Source organism: Hydra vulgaris, chromosome 06 (genome assembly GCF_038396675.1).
Source record: "Hydra vulgaris chromosome 06, alternate assembly HydraT2T_AEP".
In the NCBI taxonomy this organism is placed as follows: Eukaryota; Metazoa; Cnidaria; class Hydrozoa; order Anthoathecata; family Hydridae; genus Hydra; species Hydra vulgaris.
Window position 1 is genome coordinate 25,447,718 of NC_088925.1, and position 27,426 is coordinate 25,475,143.

Genomic DNA, 27,426 nt, shown 5'->3' on the forward strand with positions numbered 1-27,426 from the left:
TTCATGAGTGTCTTTCTACTATAAATTGATACTCTTTCTACTCTAAAACTAAACATATAATAGATAGACTTATATTTCATAGGAACAAGTATAGAACTAACATTCTTGTAATTTAATAGTTGCTCAATACTTTGTCAATAAATATTTTTTAACTATTTTAATATAACTTAACTTATTTTTAAAAAATAACACTCTTAAACCAATAAGAACTGTATTATTTCTAACAGAATACTATACAATTATATTAATTAATATAAATATGTATTAGGGTTATGACTGAAAACATATTTGCAAAATCTCCTGTGGTCACAAATGAAGAGCTTTTGTAACCTAACTATTTAAAACTTGTTATTTGAGCTAGTTCTAAAAAAAGTTCAAACAATATGGTAACAAGTCAGCTGATAATATGGTAAGAGTCACATTTTATTAAAAATATTTTTCTTATAAAGTATATCAGGTTGGGACTCAGTGATATAAGTAAAAAAAGATTTTGCTCAAGTGTAAATGAAAACTGAAAAAAAATCTAAAAAAAAAACATACTTAATCCAAGTATTTTTTATTATATATATTTATTATATATTTTATTATTATATGTTTTACTACTTTTTTATTATATGTTTTACTGCTTTTGACAAAGCCATCATGCGCAAATTCTTTTCATAATTTTCATTATTTTTGACTACTACTTGTTGTCAAAATAACAATCTTTATTAAAAACAAACAAACTTTTTGCTTAATGTCTTTTTTTAATAGATTTGTTTAATAAGGTTAATAGATAATAGTAAAAATTTTATAAATTTTGAGATTTTATATATAACAATCTTTATCAAGTGTGACTTAAAAAGATTTTGTTTAAAAACTTCTTTTTTCAATTTTTGTTTAAAAATATTTTATTTAAATAAATTTGAAAAAATTCTTCTTTTGAGACCCAACTTGATATACTTTTTGAGTGAAATATTTTTGGTAATATATGGCAGCCGCCATTTTGTCAGGTGTTTTGGTGCAGGAAATTTTTTATGAATTAAAAAAAAATAAAAGTGATTTATGTACATATATACACACACATGTTTGTGTGTTATTGTATTTAGCTTTTTTAACTACTAACTAGCAGTAAGCGTCATTATTGATTTTATGGCTTGGAAGCTGGTTAACGTTTTTTTTTGTTCAATTTGTCCAAAAACTTTTTTTTTTTCTTCTTAAAAAATGACAAAACCAATTGTTAGTTATACTGGGTAAAAGATTCGTTTTTTGCTGTATTCTGCTCTTTGAAACTTTGTTCACTAATAACTTTTTACTCATATACTCTCTTCAAATAAAATATGCGGCAAAACATGCAGAAAAAGAAAATAGTATGTCCATTACTATCCTATTTTCAATGCACTTTAATGTTTTTACTTAAAAACAAATTTAATTGACCAATCTATTTTTTGTGGTATGAAATCTGCTTTTTTTAGGTCAAAAGGATTGTTTATTGCTGTATTTAAAAAATGACTGTTAAAAAAATGACTGTTTTTTTAATGTTTGTTTCTAATAAAAATTCCTTGAGCTGAAGTAAGTAGTTTATTAATGATAATGTTTATACTAGATGAAGCTGCATTTGAAAAAGTAGAAATTACAAAGCATTCAGATGTTGTGTCCATCTGAATTGCAAGTAGATTTAAAATGATTATCTACACTAATACACCGCTAAAGATTCTTAATACTTTATGGAAAATATCTGCACCACAAAAACCATTAAGTTTTTTGGATTTTGTAATAATTCTATTGTTCATTAGTTTTAAAATTTTTATAAACCCATTTACCCCTCCTTGCAACCATTTTTTCTTTTTCAATTATTAACATTCTATTTCTTAACAAATTTGGCTGGTCCAATGATTAATGTATCACACATTTGAAAAATTTGAGTGCAAATTGGAAAAGACACCATGTAAATTTTGATTGATTGTCTATAAATATAAAAACAGGATGTGCAACATCTTTTAATTCTTTGTTAATTCTTTGAATATAATCTTTAAAAGACCATTGGTTTTGCCATCCATATTTAGTTTAAGTGAAAAAAAAAATTGCCATTCACAGTTCAAGAGCAAGATCTCCTATTTGTGTAAGCTTTTCTTTTAAAATAACCTGAGTTTTCATGATATAACCATTAGCTCCAAAGCAATAGCAGACAGTAATGTTTTCTTTCTTGATGAATTAATTTTACAAATTATTTTTGCACCTTTCCTTGATATTGTATCAAGGAAAGGTGCAATGTTATACTTGGATTTAATTCAAAATTTATTTCATCAGTATTGGACAAGGTAAAAATATTTTGCTTCATAAAAGAAAGATTAGAATAACTTCCTAGATCTGGGCAATCAAGGACATGAAGCAAATCATTCTTTTCTATGCTAGGATTTCTTATAAAGAATGATTTTTCCCAATATTCAGCTGGAAGTACATTTTTGAACTGTGGAGTATATAAGGATTTTCAAAGTTTCTCTATGTCTAAAGCAGCCTTAATTAAATAATTTATTGTTTTAGGATCACCCAAATTGGATGACATAACAAGCCATTCAAACAGTTGTCCTTCTTCAAATTTATTTAAAACATTTTTAGAACCAGTTTCCTTAAGATTTCTCCATTTTTGTTGTTTCTTTAAATTCTAACTAATCATTCACTGTGGTATATCATAATCTTTGGAGGCAGCATAAACTGACAAGGTTTTTGAAGAAATTTTTTGCAAGGCCTTCTGCATAGCATATTTTATATATTTTTTAGACAGTGAAAAACAAATCTCTTACCCCATTTCTAAATTGATAAATAGTTTGAATTTTTTACTGGTATTAAGTTATTACCAGTTTTTTTTTTGAATTTTTTGTTTTAGGTGCCCTAAGGTCTTGTCACAGAGCACCACAGAAGAGCATTTAAATAAGTTCACATGTCCTTCCTTACCAATGACGCAAAAAATGCTCAGAGCTTGCTTCGAACCTTGAATCTCTTGCTTCTGAAGCAAGCGGTACAAACACTGTGATATGGCCGCTTAACCACAGTTAAAGTTAACCTAAATTAACCACAGATTTCTGTTTTGAAAAGTTACAACTGACATTGAAAATGTTTTGGATATATTGAATTTTAAAAAGTACTTTGATAGTCCATTTAGTTTTGTTCATTTTCATATGTTTTTACCAATTATTAATACATTACAGACTGACGGAACATTTTAACAATATTTAAATTTTATATTTATAATAATCAAAACAAAACAATCCAGCAAAAACCAGTAAAAACTTGTATTTTTTTTACTTTACGTTTTGATATTTTTTGTTATATAAATTAAATGAACTTTTATATTTCTTTGAAAGTAATAAAGAATTAATTATATTGATTAAGTTTATAGAAAGTGGAACTTTTTCAAAAACAGAGTTGCTAGAACTTTCATATGTGCATAATGTCAGCTAAAGATTATTTAGTGATCTAGGTTCACAACCAACTTTAGTGCAGCAGATTAGCATAACAGTTGTGCAAGAGTGGATAAAAGCATAAAACTTTTTTTACTTTTAGACAAGTATATAATTTAAGATATAGTGGCATTTAAGATATAGTGGCACATTCAGTTTTACCAAAGAGGTAATGAGCTAATAAGCTAATAAGAGAAATGAGCTGAAGGAAGACGAAGAATAATGATGCCATTTTTCACAGAACTTTTTTTTAGCAACGTAATTTCTAATGAAAAACCGTATAATTACTGCATAGTTTGAAGTTATACAATCATATCACACTTTATAAAAAAAAGATAAAGATATTTTTCAGCACATAAAGCATCATAATAAAATATAAAAGTTAAGAAAAATAAGGAAACAATATTTTATTGATTAAAAGTAAGTTTATAGTTATTTTTTATAATGTGTTGTTAGGCAACTACAAATAAATTTCTAGATTAGAATTAAATATTAAGCCTTTAGATTAGAATTAGTAACTTTTTTTGTATGATTTACAGTGTTTTATATTACAATCCTACATTTAAAATATAGTCATGTTTGTAAATGCGAGAGAAAAAAAAATACTACAACATTTAATAGTTGTTTATGTTTTATTTATTTTATTGTATTTATTTTATAAATGAATATATGTATGTGTATTAGGGTGTCCCAAAAAAAAAAAAAAAGCTCTCTACTGATTCCCATTCTATGTGACCTAAATAAGTACTAAAAAAAATTTGACGGTTTTATTTTGACAGGAAGTGCTAGATGTAAAATCTGAGTTTTACTGTTTTAATGTTAAGCTAGCTTAACATTAATAGAAAACACATTTTAGAAAATTAAAACAAAACAATTAGATGCGTATAAATCATTTCCAATTGTTTTCTACTATTTAACTTGATAGATTATATTTCTAAATATGAAAATACAAAAAAAAATACATGAAAACTAATATTTATTAGCAAATTTAAGATTTTATTGCAGTGAAACATTTCTCAAAAAATACGACTTTTTGAACAGTTCCCAAGCTCCTTTTTAGTCATAGTCTTAGTCAAGTTTTTTCTAGACTTTTTAACTACAAAAAGTACATTTTAAAGGTGATCTTCAACTCTAGTAGCTGAAAGAAAATCTTTAATGAGCTTAATGTTTCTTTCTGCACCATCATTTACAACAGATATGTTTTTGATCCATGCAATAAAATCTAGCATCTGAGGATGGTTAAAAACATCTATAGTATTAAGACTATTATTAAGCCATTCTTTTATACTTGCTCTTGATATTTAAAATGTTTGAAGAGAAGGTAGCTTTGCTCGTAAATCAACTAAGGTAGCTCTGTGGTCTTTCCAATTTGTACATTTGATGGTTTACAACGCTGAAATTCATTTGGCTCTCCAAACTCATCAGAGCTAACAGCATTCTTAGCTTTGTTTCAGAAGGAACTTCTTTATCCCCAAAGGACAAAACACAGAGTTGCGGATTTAAGTACCACGTATGGCATCCCATGCTGAGAAGCAAAGCATTTCCAATATTCTTACTAACTTTTCTCAATGCATAGGCTGTCTGGATAGCTTTCAAATCATTGTAAGGAGCCAGAAATCCTAAAAACCTTTTTAAAAACCATGGAACATAGCAAATTGCAATAAACAAACTTGCATCCTTCAACTGCAGCACTTTTTTTTCTGTCAAGATATTACTGATATCTTTAGTCATATAAAGAGTCAGGATGTAGATCTCATCTGCTAAAAACCTTGCCTCATGGCAGGCACCAGGTTGATGGAACTTAAAATCTTGTACTTCCACTCCAAGGAAGAAGGAGGCAAGCTTACAAACTATACCATAATCATTCCTTGAAAACACTATATCAGTAGTTGCATTAGTCAAAAATGTCTTAGCTTCCTCTGCAACAGTGCGAAGAACAGAGCCAATCTTCAGATCATCTCTTTGCCAGTCCAATTTACATAAATTTTTCACTTCATTCACTTTCTCACAGATTTCAGGCCACTTGTTCTTTAGCTTGACATAAAGAGCTCTTCTTGGACCTTTAGTTTTCTCACCAGTAAGGGCAGCCATATAGTGAGATACATGTACTTCATATATGTGTCTCCTACACATTATCCACAAAAATGGTAATTTCAAAATATCTGTAAGAATTTGGACTGCTCCATTTACTCCGCCTGTATTGCTTGCAGTTGTATCACAGCATATACCAATGATCTGCTCTGTACATCCGTAATATTCTAAAAGATTGTGCACTTGTTCTGCTTGGTCAACTCCCTTTGAAGAGGGACATTGAACAACACCTAAAAGATGGTCTTCCATGGTATCGTCATCCGGGGAACTCACTGAGACTGCAAGTCGCTCAATTTTTTGGATAATGTTAAGCCCAGTGGTAATTTGTTCCAACAGTTTGGTATCAAAATGAAGAACAAGCCGTCGGCCTTTAAGATGATTAGATATTGAAATCCACTCCGAGTCTCCTTCAAGTTCTACATATTTGAACTTTTTTCTATGAAGTGTGCTTCTTGAAAGCACTATATCATTAATTTCTATACCTCCAGCTTTAAATACTTCACTTAAAATTGCCAAATGAGGTTGTACACCAACATTGAACCTTGTTGCTGGAACAGCAGTACATTCAATGAGCTTTTCAACATTCACTGCTAGATTTATCGTATCTCCAGAATTGTACCTAGGTATCATTTTATAATATTTTTCTATCTATTTATAATTATATACTTTTCAATAAAACAGCTTTAGCTTGTGAAAATTACAACTATGTTATTAAAATAATACTATACCTGCGTTTCCGACCGTTACCCAGGAAATCATCTTCCTCGCTGATTTCACAGCCCTCGTTTGACTTTTCTTCCTCACTGCTGAATTGAATCTCTTCTGTCATGGAGTCATGTGACAACAAAACATCATTGATATCTTTTAAGTTTTTCTGTCTCTCTAATTCTTTCTCTCTCAACTTATCTAGCTTGTTCTTTCTCCTGTTTGCATCCAGTACTCTTCTACTGTAGTCTTCATCTACTTTTGTTTCCATATATCCTTTCCTATGTAACTTCTGGTCTTCATAAAAACTAAGAAATATTTAAATCTATTAAGCCATTTATAAATAAATTAATAGTTGTTCTAGGTTTTCTTGGAAGATGACCAAACCATGTAAAGAGTTAAACGTAAATATTTTAAAGGAAATAATATGCTTTTACTTAAGTTACTTTTAATTGGAAAAAAAATCTCACTACTAAAAAAAGTGTTATTTAATGAACTTACTTTATATCTTCCAGCTTGGCATCATCTGTTCTCAATCTATCAGCAAGAATATCTTTTTTAAAATTCTTAGTCGAGATGTCAAAAAGCTGATAGGATTCTGTGAGAAAATCTCTCTCTAACTTTGATTGCTTATCAAGACTGCTGTTCCAGTTTAGAGAAGACAATTTAATCAATTTCTTGTATTTTAAATTAAGTTTAATGATTTTAGTCTTTATATTGTACCCACAAATCACAAATTTCTTACCAAACCCAGCATTATCCCAAATTTTTTTAATCCTAGATACCAAGCAAGAACTATCAGGATCTGTACAAACACCATTTTCACAAACAAGATCCTTGGATTTCGATTTCAATTTGCAACCAACATTAGTAGAAGTGGGTTTGTATTTAACTTGTGACTCGCGAAGGATAAATTGATAGTATCTAAGAATATCACCATTAGATGGAAGCTGTCTCTGAGGTAACTCCCTCAGTGGGTACTTCAATAGGTAAATATGCCTCAACCATTTCTGTATTTTTCCGTTTTATCTTATTCTGTCCTATCATCTTCTTTTTTTAGCTGTTCTACCCATTGTTATATGAATTTTGAAATAATCAGTTTTTTAACTAAATTTATACTAAATGTTACACTTGCATCAAAAATCTATGAAGTCGTTATTCCCTCTCGTATAAGTTTACCGTTACGGCTTTTATAACCGTTTACATGAGAATTTCTTCGTGCACAAATTAGAATTCCTTCGTGCACAAATAATTCCATTTAGAAATTTTTTCCTTCAAAAAAAATTTCTAAATGGAGTTATTTGTGAACCAATCCATGGGGAATTATACGAACTAATAATATTGTCTAGAGGGAAAAATATCAATCTCTAACAATGTTCATAGGGAATGATCCTATTCTTTAATAATATCCTATGGGAATTATTTGCGTACTAATTATTACATCATATTAAAACATATTGAAATACTAGATAGCGCTGTGTTTTAGTAAATACACATAAGTGTACAAAACCGTAAAACTCAGAATTTACATCTATCACTTCTAGTCATTAAAAAATTAAAAAAAGATTTTGGTAGCGATTTAAAACCTATAGAATGGGGATCAGTTGAGAGCACATTGAAATTTTAGAAAAAGTGTGTTTTTGGGACACCCTAATGTATATATATATATATATATATATATATATATATATATATATATATATATATATATATATATATATATATATATATATATATGTATATATATATATATGTATATATATATATATATATATATATATATATATATATGTATATATATATATATATATATATATATATATATATATATATATATATATATATATATATATATATATATATATATATATACAGTCCTTGATCAAATTATTAGCCCACGTTGCTATTTTTGTAATTTTTCTTATTCTAGCAGTAGAATTTGATTTTTTCTTCATAAATACAAAAACAAATTTTTTATTTATATAAAATATAATTATTTTATCACATAAAATACACAAAATTTTGATAAGAATGTGTTTATTAAGAGAAATTCTCAATATTTTGTTGATCCTCCCTTATTTTTAATCACACAAAGGCAATTTGTATAAAGGCATACTATAGAGACAATTTAAAGCCATTTCTTTCAAATGTACATTATGGTTCTAATGCCAAATAACTTTTTCAATCAATTGGGTCCTATTTGTGACCTTTTCGGTGGAAATTTCTCTCTTTAATAACTCCCATACATTTTCTACAGAGTTTAAATCCGGAGAGTTCCCTAGCCAATCCAATAATTTTTTAATGGATTTTGCAGGGCTCGATCTTACATAAATATTTTTTTTGCTTATTAGGAAACCACTCCTTCAATTGAGGTAAAAGACAATTTTCAATACCTTTTTTGTATTGATCCTGTTTTAATATTCTACTACAAAGAACAGTCGACCAAAGCCTTTCCTGCTGATAACCGACCAAGATGTTAAATTGTTTGGATTATACAATCTTCATGGAATTTTTAATTGACAGCCCTTTTGACATATCATCAAAAGTGAAACTACGATACTTCTTTGCCCAATCCAGGCATTTTTTTTCAATCAATGTGTTATAATGACTTACCAATTTCCAGTCATCAACAGTGAAACTATGATACATCTTTGCCCAATTCAGGCGTTTTTTCTCTCTGTGCTTTGGTTAATTTTGGCTTTTGTGCTGGCCTTCTACTTCTAATGTCCAATCCATGCAAACTTCGTCAAACAGTAATTGTTGCTACATTTATTCCCACCTTATTTAACTTGCTGGTTATTGCAGAACATGTTGCAAACCTATTTTCTTTTACTATTTTTACTAGCATTCATCCTGGGTGTTATTTTCTTTTTTCGAAAGCATTTGTCTTGCCTCTGAACACATAATGATAGGCCATTTTTTAATTTGTCTTAGATTTGTTTTACAGTGCGTCTTGATATATCATATTTTCTTGATATTTAACTTATTGAGGAATGCTTGTTGGTCAAAAGATATTGAATAATTGCTTTTTTTCAGAACTAATGTCTTTTTTTTTTCCCGTTTTGTAATTTAGAGCTTTTAAACAATTTATTTTTATTGAAACTATTTTAAGAAATAAAAATTGTTTTTTATAGAAAAACACATAATAAAATATTGAAATAATTGCTTAAAAATTGTTCCAAAGTATATTATAATACAAATCTTATGTAATTAAATAACATTGGTTAAAAAAAATATCACTACACTTAAACAAAACATATGAAATCAGTATGGATGACAAAAATGAATTTTATTTATTAAACAGGTGCCACTTAACCCCCTGAAATTGTTGCCACCCTAAATATAATTTCTAAAAGTTTGAAAGTGTTAAGTTATAAACAAAAAAATATAAATCAACTAGTAACAATATTGCAATCAAATTTAAATGGCACCAAAAACATTAAATCGTCAAAAATTAACAAAGTTGATAAGGTGGGCTATTAATTTGATCAGGGACTGTATATATACATATATATATTTATTTATTTATTAATATATATTTATATTATTATTTTTTTAATATTATTTGTATTTGTTTTTTTAATTATATTATAGATATATAATTATGCATACATATAATCAATTGAATTTATAAATAATGATGATTATGCAAGCATATGATCAATTAAATTTACATTTCTCAATTTTTTTCCAATGAAAAGTTGCTTAAATAATATTACATTTGACGTTTAATATGAAAAAACTACAAAAAATGATATCTTTACAATAAAAAAAATTTTTCATGAAGAACTTTTTTGAATAAACAAAGTTTCAGCTTTAATAAATCATAAGTTTCTCAAATTAAATTTATTTATTAGGTTAATATTTTACAAATAATTTTTAGCAGAAAATATATAATAGCTCTCAATTTATTAAATTTGTATTACAGGTACCGAAAAAAGTTTAGAACCACTTAACAATTTTGCGTAATTTCATTATTTTTTCAATGTATGAAGCTAATATTGAACTTTGATGATAAATTATATATATATATATGCTTTAATAAAAAACCTAAAGGAATTTACACCGCATTCAATTGCGTAGACATTAAGCAATCAATAAACAAACACTCACAAATGTATTGAATTCAAATGAAAATAAATACATTTTAAGCATTTAAACTTTTTAATAAATACATTTAAACAAAGCAATGTAAATATTTATATCAATATTTACATGGATATCCTTTGTTTTTAATCACCAAATGAAGTCTTCTATATATCCTTTAATTTTTAAAAGGATATATTCTATATATCCTTTGTTTTTAATCACCAGGTGAAGTCTTCTAGATCAGTGTTCAAAGTTTCAACCAACTTTGAACACTGATCTTCATTAGCTTCCAGACACCAAACTCATCTGATTTCATCCTTGAAGGATTCTGTAGATGTACATTTGGTTCTATCAAGATTATCTTTGATGTATTTCCACAAATTTTCAATCGGATTAAGATTTAGACTATTTCCAAGCAAAGAAGAACTTCAATTTTGTTGTCTACAAACCAAGCCTTTGATATTTTAGAGGTGTGACAAGTGGCATTATCTTGCTGAAATATTAAACAGTGAAGCTTTTTCAAAGAACATTTAGCGTTTTGTGACAAGATGTCAACATATTGGGCACTGTTCATTTTTTCGTTCTTTTCAATGAACTCTATACTTCCTGCACCCTTATATGCAAAGCAAGCCCAAACCATGACACCTGGAGAATGTTTGACTGTCTTGATGGTGTATGTTGGATCATATTTTGAGGAATTAGGATCACGTCAGACATATTGTTGTTGGCAATCTTGTTGCAAAAAGGTTGACTCGTCATGCATGTCATATATATATACATAATTTATCATCAAAGTTCAATATTAGTTTCATACATTGAAAAAATAATGAAATTATGCAAAATTCTTAAGTGCTTCTAAACTTTTTTCGGTAACTGTATATTCAGTGATGAGGAGTCCCAAAAAAGACTCTGAATTTAAAAATTTCAACATGATTATTTCCTCCTGGTTTTTGGTATCAAGGAGCTCCGAAAATGTAAAAAGACTTAATACTACTTTTTAGAAAACAATTTGGACTTTTAGGTTAGAGAATCATTTTTGAATCTAAAAGCTAAAAAAGACTCAGAATCCCTGATTATATTTATATTATTATTTTTTTTAATCCAATTTATTTATATTTAGGCTTTGCCTTATGTTGCAATGCTGATTTTCTTACTGTTTTTTGTATATGCAATTATTGGAATGCAGGTTATTTTTTTATACTTTTTTAAGAATTTTTAAAATTTATTTCAGAAATTTAATTTTTAATTAAGTTTATCTTTATATTATATTACAAACAAAATTAATGCTGAAGTTTTAGTGACTGAAGTTTATATTTCAAACATAGTTTTTGTTTATTTATTTATTTTTTCTACATGTTTATAATTTATTCTTTATTGTTTTTGTTAAACTTAAATGTGAATTTTATAAAACAATTAACAACATTACTTTATAATAGGCACATGCTAGGGTATATTTTATAACAAGGCTCTGGTAAAATCTCTATGCTGCACCCAAGATAGCAGCATGGATTTTTGCCTAACCCCCCCCCCCCCCCCTCCCTCTAATAATTCTTTTACAAAAAGATGATCTTAAAAAGATAAATTTTTAGTTAAATATATCAAGAGTTGCTTAAAAGAAACAAATTTGACATTTCGATTTTGTTTTTGCCTTTCAAATCAATGTTTTTGAATAACATAATCATACACTGTATGATTGTATTATATCACTGAATTATATATTGAATGTGTACATATCACATGATATGTACACAATCAATACTGTATGATTGTCTTATATCACTGAATTATATATTGAATGTGTACATATCACATGATATGTACACAATCAATACTGTATGATTGTATTATATCACTGAATTATATACTGAATGTGTACATATCACATGATATGAACACAATCCTGTACTACAGGACTGTAGCAACAAAACATGGATTGGGTGAGCAATAAAGATTTTTTTATGCTCTAAAACAAAGCCATATAGAGGTTACATGAAACTTTCTCTGTTGAAACCATACCAAGCATAATTAGAAGAATTTGGGCACAATTTTTTACAAAAATATTCATATTTTTTGTGTGTAGCACTTTATGTGAATTATTATTTAAGTGCTATTTTTTGATGTTTTATGAAATAGTTGTAGATGTTAGTTGAAGTATTGTTATTTTTTTTTTTTTTTTAGAGAAGATTAAAATGTTAATCAAATTTATAATCATTATCAAATTTACATATAGAGAATATTAAAATACTATAATCAAAAAAAAGAATAACATTTTTGTATGTTTCCTATTAAAAACTCATTTTAGCCTAAGAGAAATTTATTTTAAAAATAAAATAATTTTTGAATAATTAGTTGTTAATTTCTTAAACAGAAAGAATACAGTACAAGGTACACAGTGAGATAACTAATTTTAAAGGTAAGACATAGTTTAAACACTAGGAGAATAAAACATCCACTTTGGTTTGATAAAGATGATTGCAATTTCTTAAAATGAGTCACAAAAAGTTTACTTGGTTTTAATACTCTGATCCATTTGCAAAAATCCAAGAAAATAGTTATGAGAAAATGTGTAATCCATTAGTGTGAAGAGGCATAAATATAAAATTTAAAAAAGTGAAGCTAAGTGTTAAGTAGATACAAACTTTTGGAATTTTTTGTATTGTAATGTGTTTTAATCAAATTTAAAGAATTACTTAGCAACTATTAATTAAAAAATCATCAGCTGCAATTTACCAATTAAACAAAATTATTGTTTGTTGGCATTGCAATGTTTAGATGCAATAAGAAAAACAGCACGAAAACTAGTTAATAAAATTTTAGTTGAAAAAATTATTTGAGCAGTTAATATATGGAGTCTAAATGGCAGGATTAGAATGCCATTTATTCCCCTCTGTTTTAAAACCGGCAATTTAAAGTTTTTTTCTTATTGGACACTTAAATTCTACGTTAGTTTAATGGAGAGAAGTGAATACAGCTGCAGAACTATTGTCAATTTTATTATTTGTGTGTTGCAATTAAATAACACTAGATAAACTTGTTGAAAACAATGTAAGATTAAACAAATTTTTAATCAAATTTATATGTCTACCTTTGTTGTCAATTTATTATGGAGTTAAACCTAATTTTCAGAGAGCAGCCCTAGATACAATTATAAAAAAAGCTTATTGTACCTAGGGCCACAATTTTTTAAACCCTTCTACATGACAAACTTTTATAGTTTAAGTCAATACACTTATACTAATACAAAGTAATTTGTATAGAGAGTAATTTGTGATCTTATTAGTTTCACCATTTTCAGACAACCTGAGGCCTTGAATTATGGCATTGAAAAAATCTGGCTAAAGGTACACGAATTTCTCCTATATATGTATATATATATATATATATATATTTATATATATATATATATATATATATATATATATTGTCACAAAAACACAATATATATATATATATATATATTGTGTTATTGTGGTTTTTGAGTCCAAAAGATTAATGTATGCCCCATCACACAGAGCAGTCATGGCACAGTGGTTAGAGTTCTAAAGACTAAAATGTCAAAGGTTCAATGCCAGTTCTAGCCTGATAAGCGACATTGGTTAGGCCAAAGGGAAATGTTCTTCAGTGACCTTACTGGAAGGACTTCTGGAAGCACTCTGACAAAAATAATAACAGGTATATAAAAAGTTTTAAAAAGTACGGCATTTAAAATGGCAACTTTAAAAATGGTGACTTTATAATAAATAGCAAACAAAGTGGTATACTTTTTTTAAATTCATAAAAAATCTGAAATTATGTTGATGCTACTCTAGTAATGTCTTTTGCCGGGTCTTCTTAGCAAAAAAAATTTGAAATAACTTCTTCATAAGACATGCCATTGGCCAAATCTAAGTTAATGGAAAGAATCACCTAGCACATTGCTCCTTGCCCATGGTCATACAAAGATAGTCAAGATGACAATCAGGTTGTTTGTCTTAATCGTTTGCCTTCAGATGTTGATTTATGTAATGTCATAAAAATTCTAAAGGAGACACACAGTTGTCTATACTTCCAGTTTATACTTTTATAAACTATACTTCCAGTTTTTACAAGAAAGTATCCTGGTGAAACTGTTGGCTAGAACCACAAAAAAGTATCAGAAAGCTTTTTTCTCCTAGTAGTTTTGGACAACTGATCCAATTTTGGAGGCATTAGAGATTAAATAATCATACTCAAACTTTTGACAATGCAAAGAATATATTAAAAGGTTTAGAATTAATTTAATGATATAAATTGCAAAGCAAATTCTATTTTCGCAATATAAAAATCCATTAGTGATAAATTTTATTTCTTTATTTACTTAGTTGCTGAAATATAGTCGTAATGAAATTCCCCATAAAATATTACTTTTTTTGTGCAAACAAATGGCCTATAAATAAATGTGCGCTCAAATTGTAAATAAAAAACTTGTAGAGTAGTAATTATTTTATTATATATACAAACAAAGTTTACAAAGCCAATAAAATTACTACATTATAAACTTGTTTACCCACACATTGGTTTTACAATAAATTTACAATTTCAATATTATATGCAAAATAGGTAGTCTTAAATTTTTATTAAGTAATTATAATTTATTGTTCTTTTTAAAGCATATTTAATGCCCAATATACTGTGATACCTGGGGCAATTTACTTTAATTGTCCCTCCCTCTTAGCGGCCCTGTATATATATATATATATATATATATATATATATATATATATATATATATATATATATATATATATATATATATATATATATATATATATATATAATATATATATACTATATATATATATATATATATATATATATATATATATATATATATATATATATGTATATATATATATATATATTAAAACTGAAAAGCATTAACTGCGCGTGTTCTGGTAAAGCACTTGCCACTTTTATAGAATATATTTAAATAAAGAAAATTAGTTTTATCAACACTTTTGTGTATCAACACTTTTTGATGCAAAATATGACTTAAACTCCTTTAAGTCATATTTCGCATCCACTAGATGTTTTAATATATTATCACATTAAACATACCTTATAAAACATCTTTAAATCATATTATAAATAATCAAAATGCAAAAGTGTCGATAAAACTAATTTTCTTTATTTAAATATATTCTATAAAAGTGGCAAATTTAAAATAACAGAAATATTTGAAGATCCAGCATCACTACCGCATAATGTCCATTATCATTTTCATCAACACCAACAACAAGTATTTTAACTGAATGTTATAACAAAACGCACATAACAATTAAATATGGTTTAGAATCTGCAATAAAAGCAGTTATGCAACAAAGTTATGTCTATGATAAGCATATCTACAAATTTAAAATAAAATGTAAAAATTGAAGGAGAACCTTTGACTGAAGCTGAAACAATGGAGAAAGTTCAAGCAAAGGATGAAAAACAAAACATAGACTACACAGACAATGCAAACATACCAAGTAATTAGCAAAATTTACTTCAATGTAAAAAATGCAAATTTAATAGTTCATTTTATTTTCAATAGTTCATTTCATAATTCAATTGTTCAATGTCAAAACAATTTGTGTCAATTTTAGTTTTGCAATCAGATAGGTACTTCAAAATAACATAAACAAGGTGTTGAGTATTTATGCACTAAGAAGTGTAGACTTGGTGGTTCCAGTATTGAGTAATTCGATTTTGTTTTTTTATTGTATTTTTATTGTATTGTTTAAAAGTTTATTATAGTTTTTAGCAATAACTTAAAAAAAATTATATATTATATATGAACCCCACATATAAATTAATAAAGATCTTGGCATTCCCCTTGAACTTGTTCAATTTACATAAAATTTTAAACAGAATATTTGTATATTGATTCATGGTGATTATTGGTACACTCCCCACCCATAATCAAGATTTAAAAATGATCTGTTAAAAATTTTATGTAAATTGAATAAGTTCAAGGGGACAACCAAGGTCTTCACTAATATGATATGTGGAGTTCATATATAATTTTTTTTTTCTGAATTATTGCTAAAACACTATCATTTTTAAACAATACAATAATTTTTTTTCTTATTCTCATTCTATTAACTATTTGAAAAATTTATTTTTCAAAATTTGAAATTCATCTATATGAAAAATTTGAAATTCATCTATTAACTTTTGATAAATATTTTCTATTTATGATTATAAACAAAGATCTTATAATCATAAATAGAAAAAAACCCAATCAAAATATTAAACAAAAAAGTAAATTGTTTTAAATGTTATTTAGATTTTCTCTCAAATAGCGATTAATTCAAGTGAAGATCAATGGCAGTATATAAATGAAGACAACAACTTCCGTACTTATTTTAGTTCAACACAAATATTGTTCAGGTTTGTTACCTTTAGCTTCAGTAAGAAAACTAGCTAAGGAAGTTTTTAAGCATTTTTTGTTGTAATGCATGTTTTATGTATAATTTGTTGTAAATAAATGCCAGAAAATTCTAAAGCTAAAAAAAGGTTCAAATGTTAAAAATGTTTTCAACTAACTTTTTTTTATTTTTACAATTAGTAAATTTTTTTTTTATCTTTTTGTTAACTTATTATTTAATTTTATTATTTAACCCTTAAATTGTTTAGTTTGTTACTTTAATTATTTATTCTCCATAATTATAATAATGATAAGCTTATGATTCAAGTTTCAGAGCTCTAGCTAGTTAGGAGGCTGGTATCTGGTATATATATATATATATATATATATATATATATATATATATATATATATATATATATATATATATATTAGGGTGTGTGCGCTTTATAGCCTAATGACTATGCAGACACTCATGCACACATTCATTCAGAAGCTCCACAATGCCGGTCGGATCAGCATTTGCTAACTATGTGCTTATTGAAAATCTCACTCCATAGCACATCATTCCAGCACGGGGCAGTAGCTCTTTTGGCTAAGAATGATGGCTTGTGGCCTACAATGACTAATGTATGCATTCGATCAATTGAAATTCATTCTGTAGGTCTTACATCTGGCTCTGATGTGCTAGCCCATAAGTGCAAGGAGTGAGTGTGTTTAGCTTTCTATTCACCCAATTTGAAATTGAACAAAAAAACATAACGAGACTATACTAGACGACCAAACAGAGCATACTAATGCAATACATCAACAGTCTCTAAAATCAGTAGATCAAATATTTGTTCTTTATTATATACTTTTGTCCATAATCTTTTTTTGACCTTATCCTTGTATATTTATTCAGATTTGTGTTATAATATGTGAATGAGACCATATATTTGTGAGAAGCATAACAGCGCAAAAATCTTACACAAAAATGTGTATTAGCATATTTTTATAACAAATCTATTCTTGGTTGGAATTTTTTGTTTCTATCTAATTTTTTTGATCTGATGTCGCTAAGTTAGTTTGTTGTGGTTTGCACTATGCAGTCTTCACTAATGTTCTTTTGGTCGTTTTGTCAACAATATTGTTTTTTAATGTTACATTTTTCAGTGATTATAAGCTTTTAGTAAAAAATTGCATTTATTGTCTCATCTATTTATTTTCTCACTATTCTCTGCCTACTGATTTATGTTTGTGTATTTTTTTATTTCTGGCTAATCATTTTTTAATTACTCTAAGTCTGTTTTGTGTGATAGCTATTATCTCTACTTATCAGGCAAGATTTATATTTCATATACTATTGGAGTTACCAAATTTTCTACCATATTTTCTACTAACTACTTTCGTACTAACCACAAACCATCTTAACTTAGTTTTGGTGTTTATGAGTGGTATTTACTTATTATATTTGTAAGAAATATTACAGCCATAAAAGAAACAGTAAGTTACTTTTAATTATTAATTACTATTTTCTATTTGCTTTGTGTTATTTCTATACATTTAAATTGTTTATTTTAATACATGTGCATATGTGCATGTGTATGCGTTTGTCTCTTTTAGTGTAAGTGTACATGATATTCATATGTATTTACATTTTTCTACCTCTTACACCCATGTATTTTAACATGTATTTACCCATGTATTTTAGCACTTTGTGAGTTTTATGTTATGAGTTTGTTACATTACCAACATTTATATATTTTTATGTTACACAGGTAATTATCAGTTTTTAATTTATTATTTCGAGTTTAGACCATAAATAGTACCACATTTATTAGCCTATTTTTTCTTTTTATATTGCCCGAACTATCATTTATTACCATTTTACTGACATTTTGTTATCTACTTATTTTATTGTTTTTGTATGGTGCGATTATTTTAGTAATAGTTACCATTAATAAACCAGTGGATTTATATTGACTTGTTTACTCATAGACCATTGTCTTATCATTCGCTAAGGATGACTAGAGTGTGAGTTATGGTTCCTCTCTTCCTGAGTTGCTAAATTTTATTCCTCCTACAAAATAGGCTTTACATTCATTTATGATTCTTACCCAATGACATCATCTACAATCTACTTCTATTTTCACATCTTCCAGATCTACGTAACTGGACGGCTCTGTTGGTCACTTTTTGCGATCATTGTGTTGCATAAACAATAATTATACATATATATATATATATATATATATATATATATATATATATATATATATATATAACACTATAGATTGTTTTATAGTGTATATATATATATATATATATATATATATATACACTATAACATATATACACTATATATATATATATATATATATATATATATATATATATATATATATATATATATATATATATATATATATATATATATATATATATATATATATATATATATTAAGGTTTTCATGTTTTTTTGAAATTTGATGATAGCTATTTTTTTTTTTTTTGTAAATCAGTATGCAAAACATGAAAACAATTTTTTTTTGAAATAAAAGTATTTTAAGCTACTTTTTTTCACCTTTAAACTATAATTTTTTGGACTAAGTTTTTATTCTTGAAACTGAAGTTTGCCATTATCTCCGAAGAAGAGTGCATTTATTTACCAAACCATATAGTAAACTAAAATTTAACATTGTGCACAAAATGGTGCATTTCAAAATTTAGTTTTACAAACAACGTGTAAACAACAATTATGTTTTAAATACACTCTCCTTTTCGCAATGTTTATGTTATCTTTGGATTATGTAGGATAAACAATTTTTTGAATCTTTTAAAAAATTTTTTTTTGTATAAATGTTGTATATCACCAAAACCAGAAGTAAATCAGCTTGTCAACTTAGTAACTTGATTGGAAAGAGATCAGAGTTTCTTCCATCAGAGCTCCTAACTTCTAGATATATTCTCAAGTATGGCCTATATTTAAGGGAGATTAGTGGAAAAGATTACAGAAACTATGCTGTAGATCAGCTTGTAAAGGATATTATTCCAGGAATTTTGTTACAGTGGAAAAAGTCCAGTTATTAGTTCTGAAAGAAGAATCAAATGTAAATTAAAAGATTTGTGGTTATTGGCTGTTAAATGGCAATGTAGCCTCACCAATTAGAAATAGATTCATGGAAAACTTGATAAACTTTTTGATTTGTTTACATGCAATTGTAAAATATTTTTTTGCTTAAAGAATAATTGTGAAGAAAGCTGTGACAGAAAAGCTCACATTATCACTTGTAAAAAAGAAAAAAAATTCTTCTTCTTGAGTTGAACTTTGCTAGATATCAAAGAGAAAACGTTGGAACCAAAGCTATCCTTCGAATAGCTGGCATCGATCATATTGAAACTCAAAAACAAAATAAAAAATTAAATGACATTTAATAGAAAATCAGGTTTCACAAATAAAAAAATATAAAACAGACCAGGACATTTTATCTGAGTCACCAAAGAGTGACTCAGATGAAGTCTGTGAAGATACAAATGATAAAATAAAAATTAATATTTCAAAAACAAAAGAAGTAAAAAAAAAGTGTATTATATAACACCATGAATATAAAAAATATAGCATTAGCAAGCTAAGGCCTCATACAGGCTTAAGAGAAACTGCAGAAATAGCAACTGCTGTCTTTATTGATGCTAAAATTGTCACTGAAGGAAACACTTGCTTAATTATTGACCACAACAAAGTTAAGCAAGCTCAAGAAAAAAATAGAAAAAAGTTGACCTTAAAACTCCAAAATGAACTTAACAATAATGGTTTGAGTTTTTTTTTTGATGGTAGAAAGATGACCCTAAAATTTTCTTTGATGTTTAAGGCAGAAAATTCCCAGGTTTAATAAAAGAACATTATACTGTGTGCAGTGAACCTGGTGGAAATTATCTATTTCATTTGTTCCTCAAGAATCAGATTTTAAAAAACCTGCAGAGATAATTGCTGATCATTTAATTGAATGGCTTAAAGAAAGATGTTTGCATTTGATATTGGAAGCCATAGGTTGTGATAGTACTAATGTAAATATTGGATGGGCAAGAAGAGTAATACAATGGGTTGAAAAAAAACTTAATAAAAAACTTGTATGGATGATTGTTGAGTACATAGTAGGTGCCTATATTTCCAACTGGTTTAACATTAAAGTAAATTCTTGCTGGGTGGAAGGACCAATAAATTTACTTAAACATATGCAATAACTAAAAAATCAAACTCATGAGGTAATTGACATTGTTTTACCCACTTTCAAACGATCAGCATGGTATGCTCACCCTGAATCAGTTTTGCAGAGTATGCTCTGTAGTCAAATTAAAGATGAGCGAAAAGAAGCAGTTGATAAAATAGTTGAAATAAGAGGAGCAGGGAATGATGCGTTTCAATTTGTAGATAGATCTTTTAGGATTTGAAAGACTCCTGCCATCATTATGGAAGCAACCTGTTTGTCTGAACTTATAGACTGGAGTAATGTTACTGAACCACCTCTAACATGTCATTTTTCAACTGAAGCAGTTAATGAATTTATTAACACTCCAATGAAAGTAACAAAGACCCTCCTTTACACAATCTGTTGAACGATAGTTTTAAGAATAAAAACTATCGTTCAACAGATTGTGTATTAAGAAAGAAGTCCAAAAAAGGATAGTTTAAGGGTAAAATAAGGTAGCTTAAAATATTTTTTTTTTTTTTAAATATTAGTTTCTGTTTTGCATACTGATTTACAAAAAAAAATACAAGCCATCATCAAATTTCAAAAAAAAAGTGAAAATTGTCACACCCTAATTTATATGTATATATATATATTTTGAATGTAGACATCATGTATGAGAGTATGTAAATTATTATTTTATAAACATCAATAAATACGAATTTCTCTCAATACTAAATTTATTTTTTAAAAGAAATTTTTGCTGGATTGTTGTGACCAGCGTCTTCAGCTTTAAAGTTTTTTGTTTGTTTTTGCTTATATCTTATTTTTAAAATGGCAGTTCTATTTTATGTCAATGGGATGGTTTCGTCTTTTTCTGACATAAGTGTGCCTAAAATGGTGTCTAAAATTTTGTTGACACATATTGTCTCTCATCTAAATTGATACCATTTTGTTAAGTGACACATTAGTGATGTATTTCAAGTTTTTCAAGTGCCTCACAAACTTTCCTACCAAACTTTTTAGCATTGACTTATGGAGTTTTAGCAACTGTTCCAGTTAATTTGTTGTGCACAATGTCTCATGTGTGTGGCTAATGCAGATTTTTCTGTTTTATTTCCTACTGTACTGTTTTTGTGTTGTTGCATGTGTTTTATTTGCGTTTTTGTATATATACTTTTTGAATATATACTTAAAGGAATGGGCTTTGTAACAATCCCTCATGAAACAGCAATAAAAAAGATTTGAGAACAAATTGGGCCAACTAAAATTATCATTGAGGACCCAACACAAAGTTACAGAATAAGAATCAAAGTCCAAATATCAAAATTAAATAAAAAGTTCGGTTCACAAAAGATAAATATCAGCAAATTTATCCCAGTGACCTGATACCACCTCGTATGTATGGTTTACTGAAGGCACATAAGCCTGAACAATCTCACCCAATGGGAATTGTAGTATCTACAATAGGCACACCAAACTATGGAATCTCAAATTACTTAGTAAAACTAATACAACCAATATTAAATGAAAACCCAGTTTGATTAAAAAATTTGCAACAACATTTGTAGAAAAAGCAATATTATGGAAATATCCAGTGACAAAATTCAGGTATCATTGGACGTTATAAACTTATACCTGTCAATTCCTCCTAGCAACTGAATTACTCATAAGTTTATTAGAGGTGAGCGATAATTTTAAAAAAGCGACAAAATTAAATATGAAAGAAATAAAAATTCTGATAGAACTAATTTTATACCGATCATACTTTTTATGGAACAATGAAATACATGAACTTGAAAATTCAGGTCCGATAGGTCTTTCGTTTATGGTAGTTTTGGCTGAATCTTTTCTTCATTATCTTGAAAAAAGAGCACTTAATGCAGCGCTGAAAACCAACCCGCTTATTGATTTAAAGTCGTTTTATAGATACGTAGATGACAGTCACGCCAGAGTTTCTAACATTGCCCAGGCTGATCAATTTAAGATAAAACTTAATCAACAGCATCCAAAAATACAATATAATATCAAATTTGAAAATGACAAAAAAACATTAAATTTTCTAGACATATGCATAATAAATAACAAAAATGGTAAATATGAATTTAAAATACACAGAAAAAATGCAACTACTAACATTCAAGTTAAGGCAACATCAAACCATGACCCACATATTTTAAATGGAATATTCAAGGGTTTTGTACATAGACCATTTAATGTATGCAGTCAGAAACATAGAAAATGAACTGAAATTCCTTATTCAAGTATTTGTCAAAATTTCTACAAACAGTCCAATCTCATAAAAATCATAAAATAAATAAAACAAAAGTACAAAAAATCTCTAGTGACTACTAAAAACATTGACAACACCACCAGTACGTATCCAACAATTTCATTACCTTGGGTACCAATATTGTCTCCCAAATTGCGTAAGGTGTTTAAGACGGCAGGATATAAAACGGGCTTCAAATCAAACTTGAACCTAGAGACAATATTAACATCAAGAAATAAATCCAAACTACAAATGAACAGTCACCCAGGAGTCTACCTTATTAAATGTCATTGTAGCAAAAAGTATATAGATGAAACAAAAATGCAAATAAAAACACGCATGCAACAACACAAAAACAGTACAATAGGAAATAAAACAGAACAACCTGCATTAGCCACACACATGAGACATTGTGCACAACAAATTAACTGGGACAGTTGCAGAACTCTATAAGTCGATGTTAAAAAGTTTGATAGGAAAGTTTGTGAGGCACTTGAAATACAGTACCACTAATGTGCCCCTCAACAAAATGGTATCAATTTAGATGAGAGACTATATGTGTTAACAAAATTTTAGACACCATTTTAGGCGCACTTATGTTGGAAAAAGACAAAACCATCCCATTGACATAAAATAGAAGTGCCATTTTAAAAATAAGGTATAAAAAAAAAAAACTTTCAAGCTAAACCCAGGAAAAAAAGTTTTATAGAATTTCTATAAACTTTTGAAACATACGGTCTATAGAAATTCTCAAGAATTCTATAGAATTTCTATAGAACCTCTCTTAATTTCTATAGAAATTCCAATAGAACTTTTTTTTCTACTTTTTATTTTATAGAAAAAAAAGTTTTATAGCAATTTCAATAGAAATTAATAGACATGCTATAGAAATTTTATAGCATTTCTATATAATTTATATAAGCCATATGTTCCAAAAGTTTATAGAAATTCTATAGAACTTTTTTTCCTGGGAAGACGCTGGTCACAATAATCCAGCAAAACTTTCTTTTAAAAAATAAATTTAGTATCGAGAAAAATTCGTATTTATTGATGTTTATAAAATAATAATAATAATAATATATATATCTATATACATACAGTATTGGCCAAATTATTACGATAATTGAGAAAATTCTAAAAATTAGACTTTACTTGTACTTTTTGTCATTACAACGCATTATAGTAAATAAGTTTTATACTTTAAATCATTCCTGGGACATGCCTGTGGGATTTTAGTGCCTGCATATTAGATTTTGTACTTTGAAATTTTAAAATATACGTTGGTAATGTTCTTAGGTATGAATATTAATTTTTTTCAAATATTTGCAATTAGCTAGGGATTATTTTACAAGCAGTCACGCACCCAAAAATGACTCAATTTGAAGTCCTGAAACCATTAACTTCAAGTGCAAAATTATCGTCTTTATTGTTTATTTGTTTTATTTATTTACTTTAGTAGCAACGGGAAAAAAAAGTGACTTATCTCCCCATAAACGGGGTCAGATTAAGGTTCTCTCGGAGATTACAGAGCTTACTCAATGTCAGATAGCTTTAAAATGTGGGGTGACTCAGAGCATCGTGTCAAGCATAAAAAAGAACATGCAGTATGGCTCAACAGGTACTCCAAAACATAAAAAAAAATGCAGAAGAAAGCAGATTTCTTTGTAACAAGGTAATCAACCTTTGGCGAGACTCTCTAATTATAACAGCAAAATGACATCACGCAGATTGATGGTTGTTTACACACTTTAGGTGTTTAGATGAGTAGCAGGACTGTGCGAAGAAGAATAATTGAAGCTGGTTTGGTGGCATATAGAACAATAAAGAAACTGAAATTGACCACTGCAATGATAAAGAAAAGATTATTATGGCCAAATAATTTGCTACATGGACAGTGGAGGACTGGGAAATGGGGAGTTGTCTAAATGTTTGATTACTTCCATACTTTCCAGAAAAATAATTTTTAAATTTGATTAGCGACAAACAAATTAAATTAAACTTAGTTTAAATTAATAGAATAAGATTAATTGTAATAACTGTAAACCTGCAACAGTAGTCTGTGTAATCCACTGTATATGTGTATGTGTGTGTTTAAGGTATGTTTTTCTGATAAATCAACACTAGAAATATTGGACAACAACTGCTCCTATGTAAGAAGAAGGCCAGGAGAAGAATTTCTTCCACAGTGTCTGGCATAGAAGGTCAAACATCTGACTAAAGTCATGGTTTGGAGTGTGATATTATTCAAAGGACCTGGATGTCTATACATTGTAGATGGCATGATGAATGCTAAACTGTACAAGAAAGTTATAAGAACTTGTCTGATTCCTTACCTAGATGACTGGTTTCCTGATGGAAACTGCATTTACATGCAAGATGGGGTACCCTGCCATAGGACAAACATTATCAACGATTACTTTGTTGACATCGGTATAGAGGTGATGCCCTGGCTGGCAAGTAGTCCTGATATGAACCCAATTAAAGGGATATGGCACAATCTGAAAGACAGAGTAAACAAGGTCACTACTACTAACAAACATGACCTAATTGAACGCATCGATCATGTATGGTTTTATAACCCGGATATTACACAGTTAATTTCCAAATACTATGCAAGTATGCCAAATAGAATTGCCTTATAAAAGCCAAGGGTGGTGCAACAAAATACTGAAAACATATGCACAATAAGTAAATTGTACACAGTACATGTATGTTTGCTAAATTTGGGCTGAGTTTAATGCTTTCTTGACCATGCAAGCTGTTACATAGCTTCAAATAATCATCTGCATTGTACATTTGGTCAGTCAACCAATTATCTTTCCATTTGTAAGAGATGAATTTTCAAATGTAAAGTAGTGAGTCTCTTTTCTCTGGTAGAAAAATAAATACCAAAAGAGCTAGTATTGCTCGAGAATTCCATCTTGCATTATTTAGTTTATGTATTTTTTGGAAACTTAACTATAGGAAACACTCCAGGTTCTTCTAAAAAGGGGAATACCTGAGTTAAATGAAATAGAAATTTTATATCACCATGCCATCCTGCTGTTTCAGTAGTTCAATATTGAGTGACATGTTGTTTCCTCCAAGTTCTTGATCTTGGTTAAAAATATGATGTTAACAATCAATAAGTTGTGGTTCATCTAATTTTTTTCAGCATAATGTCTTTGTAACTAACTGACGTATTCCTTTCCTTCTTATTAAGTTTATCAGTTTCTTCCTTTGTTGGAAACAGTGTTTCGAGGTGTTTTTTTTTTTGTTATTATCTATTCCTTGTACTTTATTGTTTAAGTTATATTGCAATTATTTGGGTGAGGTAAAAGCAATATCTGCAATAGACTTGTATATGTTTTTATACTTTCTTTTAGTGTTTACAGTTGTAGTATCTACTACAATCATCTTTATACTCTTCCATAAATTGTATTCATTGTTAATCCCATCTTGAGATAACTGTTGACAAGTGATTGTTTTTTTGCTCGTTGATAACTTTGAAGTTGTTACTAATTTGGTTGCAGTTTTGGTTTTGCTATAGTTCTTGCTAGTACTTATGGACTGTTTGGAATATGACTCATATTCCGAGGTTGATACTGTTGCTTTTGCCTTTAATGTATTTGAAGTAGACTTCAAAGTCGTATATCTTCTTTTAGATAGATAGTTTTTGAACTAGCAGCCTTTCTAGTTGTATCTGACCTGTCTTTTTCTTTCAATCTAAGGATGATACAATTTTTTGTTCTCAACGTAGAGCCATTCACAATCTTTTTTGTGATGTCAAAAGCTTCATTTTCTTTGTTTCATACATTTTTTGAAATTCTTCATCCAGATTATCTTATTTCTTTTGGTATTGGAAGCACTTTTTTAATGGACATTATGATTGAAGATAATTCTTGAATATACATTGAAAATTTTGGGAAGTTCTATAAGGTTCAAGAATTCGAGGCTACAGAAAGTCATGCTGCTGCTGCTTGCAAATACTTCTTATATATACCATATTAAAAATTGCGTGTTGTGGGTGACCTTTTTTGAAAATTAATCAGAATAAAACCCATCCCATTACTTTTAAACAAAAGTTCATCAACTTATGACACATATATATGTACATATATATATATATATATATACATATATATATATATATATATATATATATATATATATATATATATATATATATATATATAATACATATATATATATATATATATATATATATATATATATATATATATATATATATATATATATATATATATATATATATATATATATATATATATATATATATATATATATAGT

At 27.7% G+C, this 27,426-nt stretch overlaps 2 protein-coding genes across 2 annotated transcripts in view; one reads left to right on the forward strand and one right to left on the reverse strand.

The window, feature by feature from the left end:
* LOC101237421 (voltage-dependent P/Q-type calcium channel subunit alpha-1A) overlaps nucleotides 1–27,426 on the forward strand; it is a 171,320-nt gene that overhangs the window by 117,604 nt on the left and 26,290 nt on the right. The window contains exons 32-33 of the mRNA XM_065799704.1: nucleotides 11,446–11,511; nucleotides 16,615–16,718. Coding sequence (XP_065655776.1) covers nucleotides 11,446–11,511; nucleotides 16,615–16,718 — 170 coding nt within the window. The remainder of the gene's footprint in view (nucleotides 1–11,445; nucleotides 11,512–16,614; nucleotides 16,719–27,426) is intronic.
* On the reverse strand, nucleotides 6,051–8,885 carry LOC136082064 (uncharacterized). The gene is made up of 3 exons (XM_065800642.1): nucleotides 8,850–8,885; nucleotides 6,738–7,246; nucleotides 6,051–6,544 (listed from the first exon to the last, which is right to left on the reverse strand). Exons 1-3 carry the CDS (start codon nucleotides 8,883–8,885, stop codon nucleotides 6,235–6,237), a joined length of 855 nt encoding a protein of 284 aa, XP_065656714.1. The 3' UTR covers nucleotides 6,051–6,234.

Coding starts and splice junctions, on each gene's coding strand:
- LOC136082064 (XM_065800642.1), bottom strand. CDS start 8,885: ATGTATCATAGTTTCACTGTTGATGACTGGAAATTG. Junction 7,247..8,849: donor CTGTTGATGACTGGAAATTG/GTAAGTCATTAT, acceptor GGAAAAATACAG/AAATGGTTGAGGCATATTTA. Junction 6,545..6,737: donor GCCAAGCTGGAAGATATAAA/GTAAGTTCATTA, acceptor AATATTTCTTAG/TTTTTATGAAGACCAGAAGT.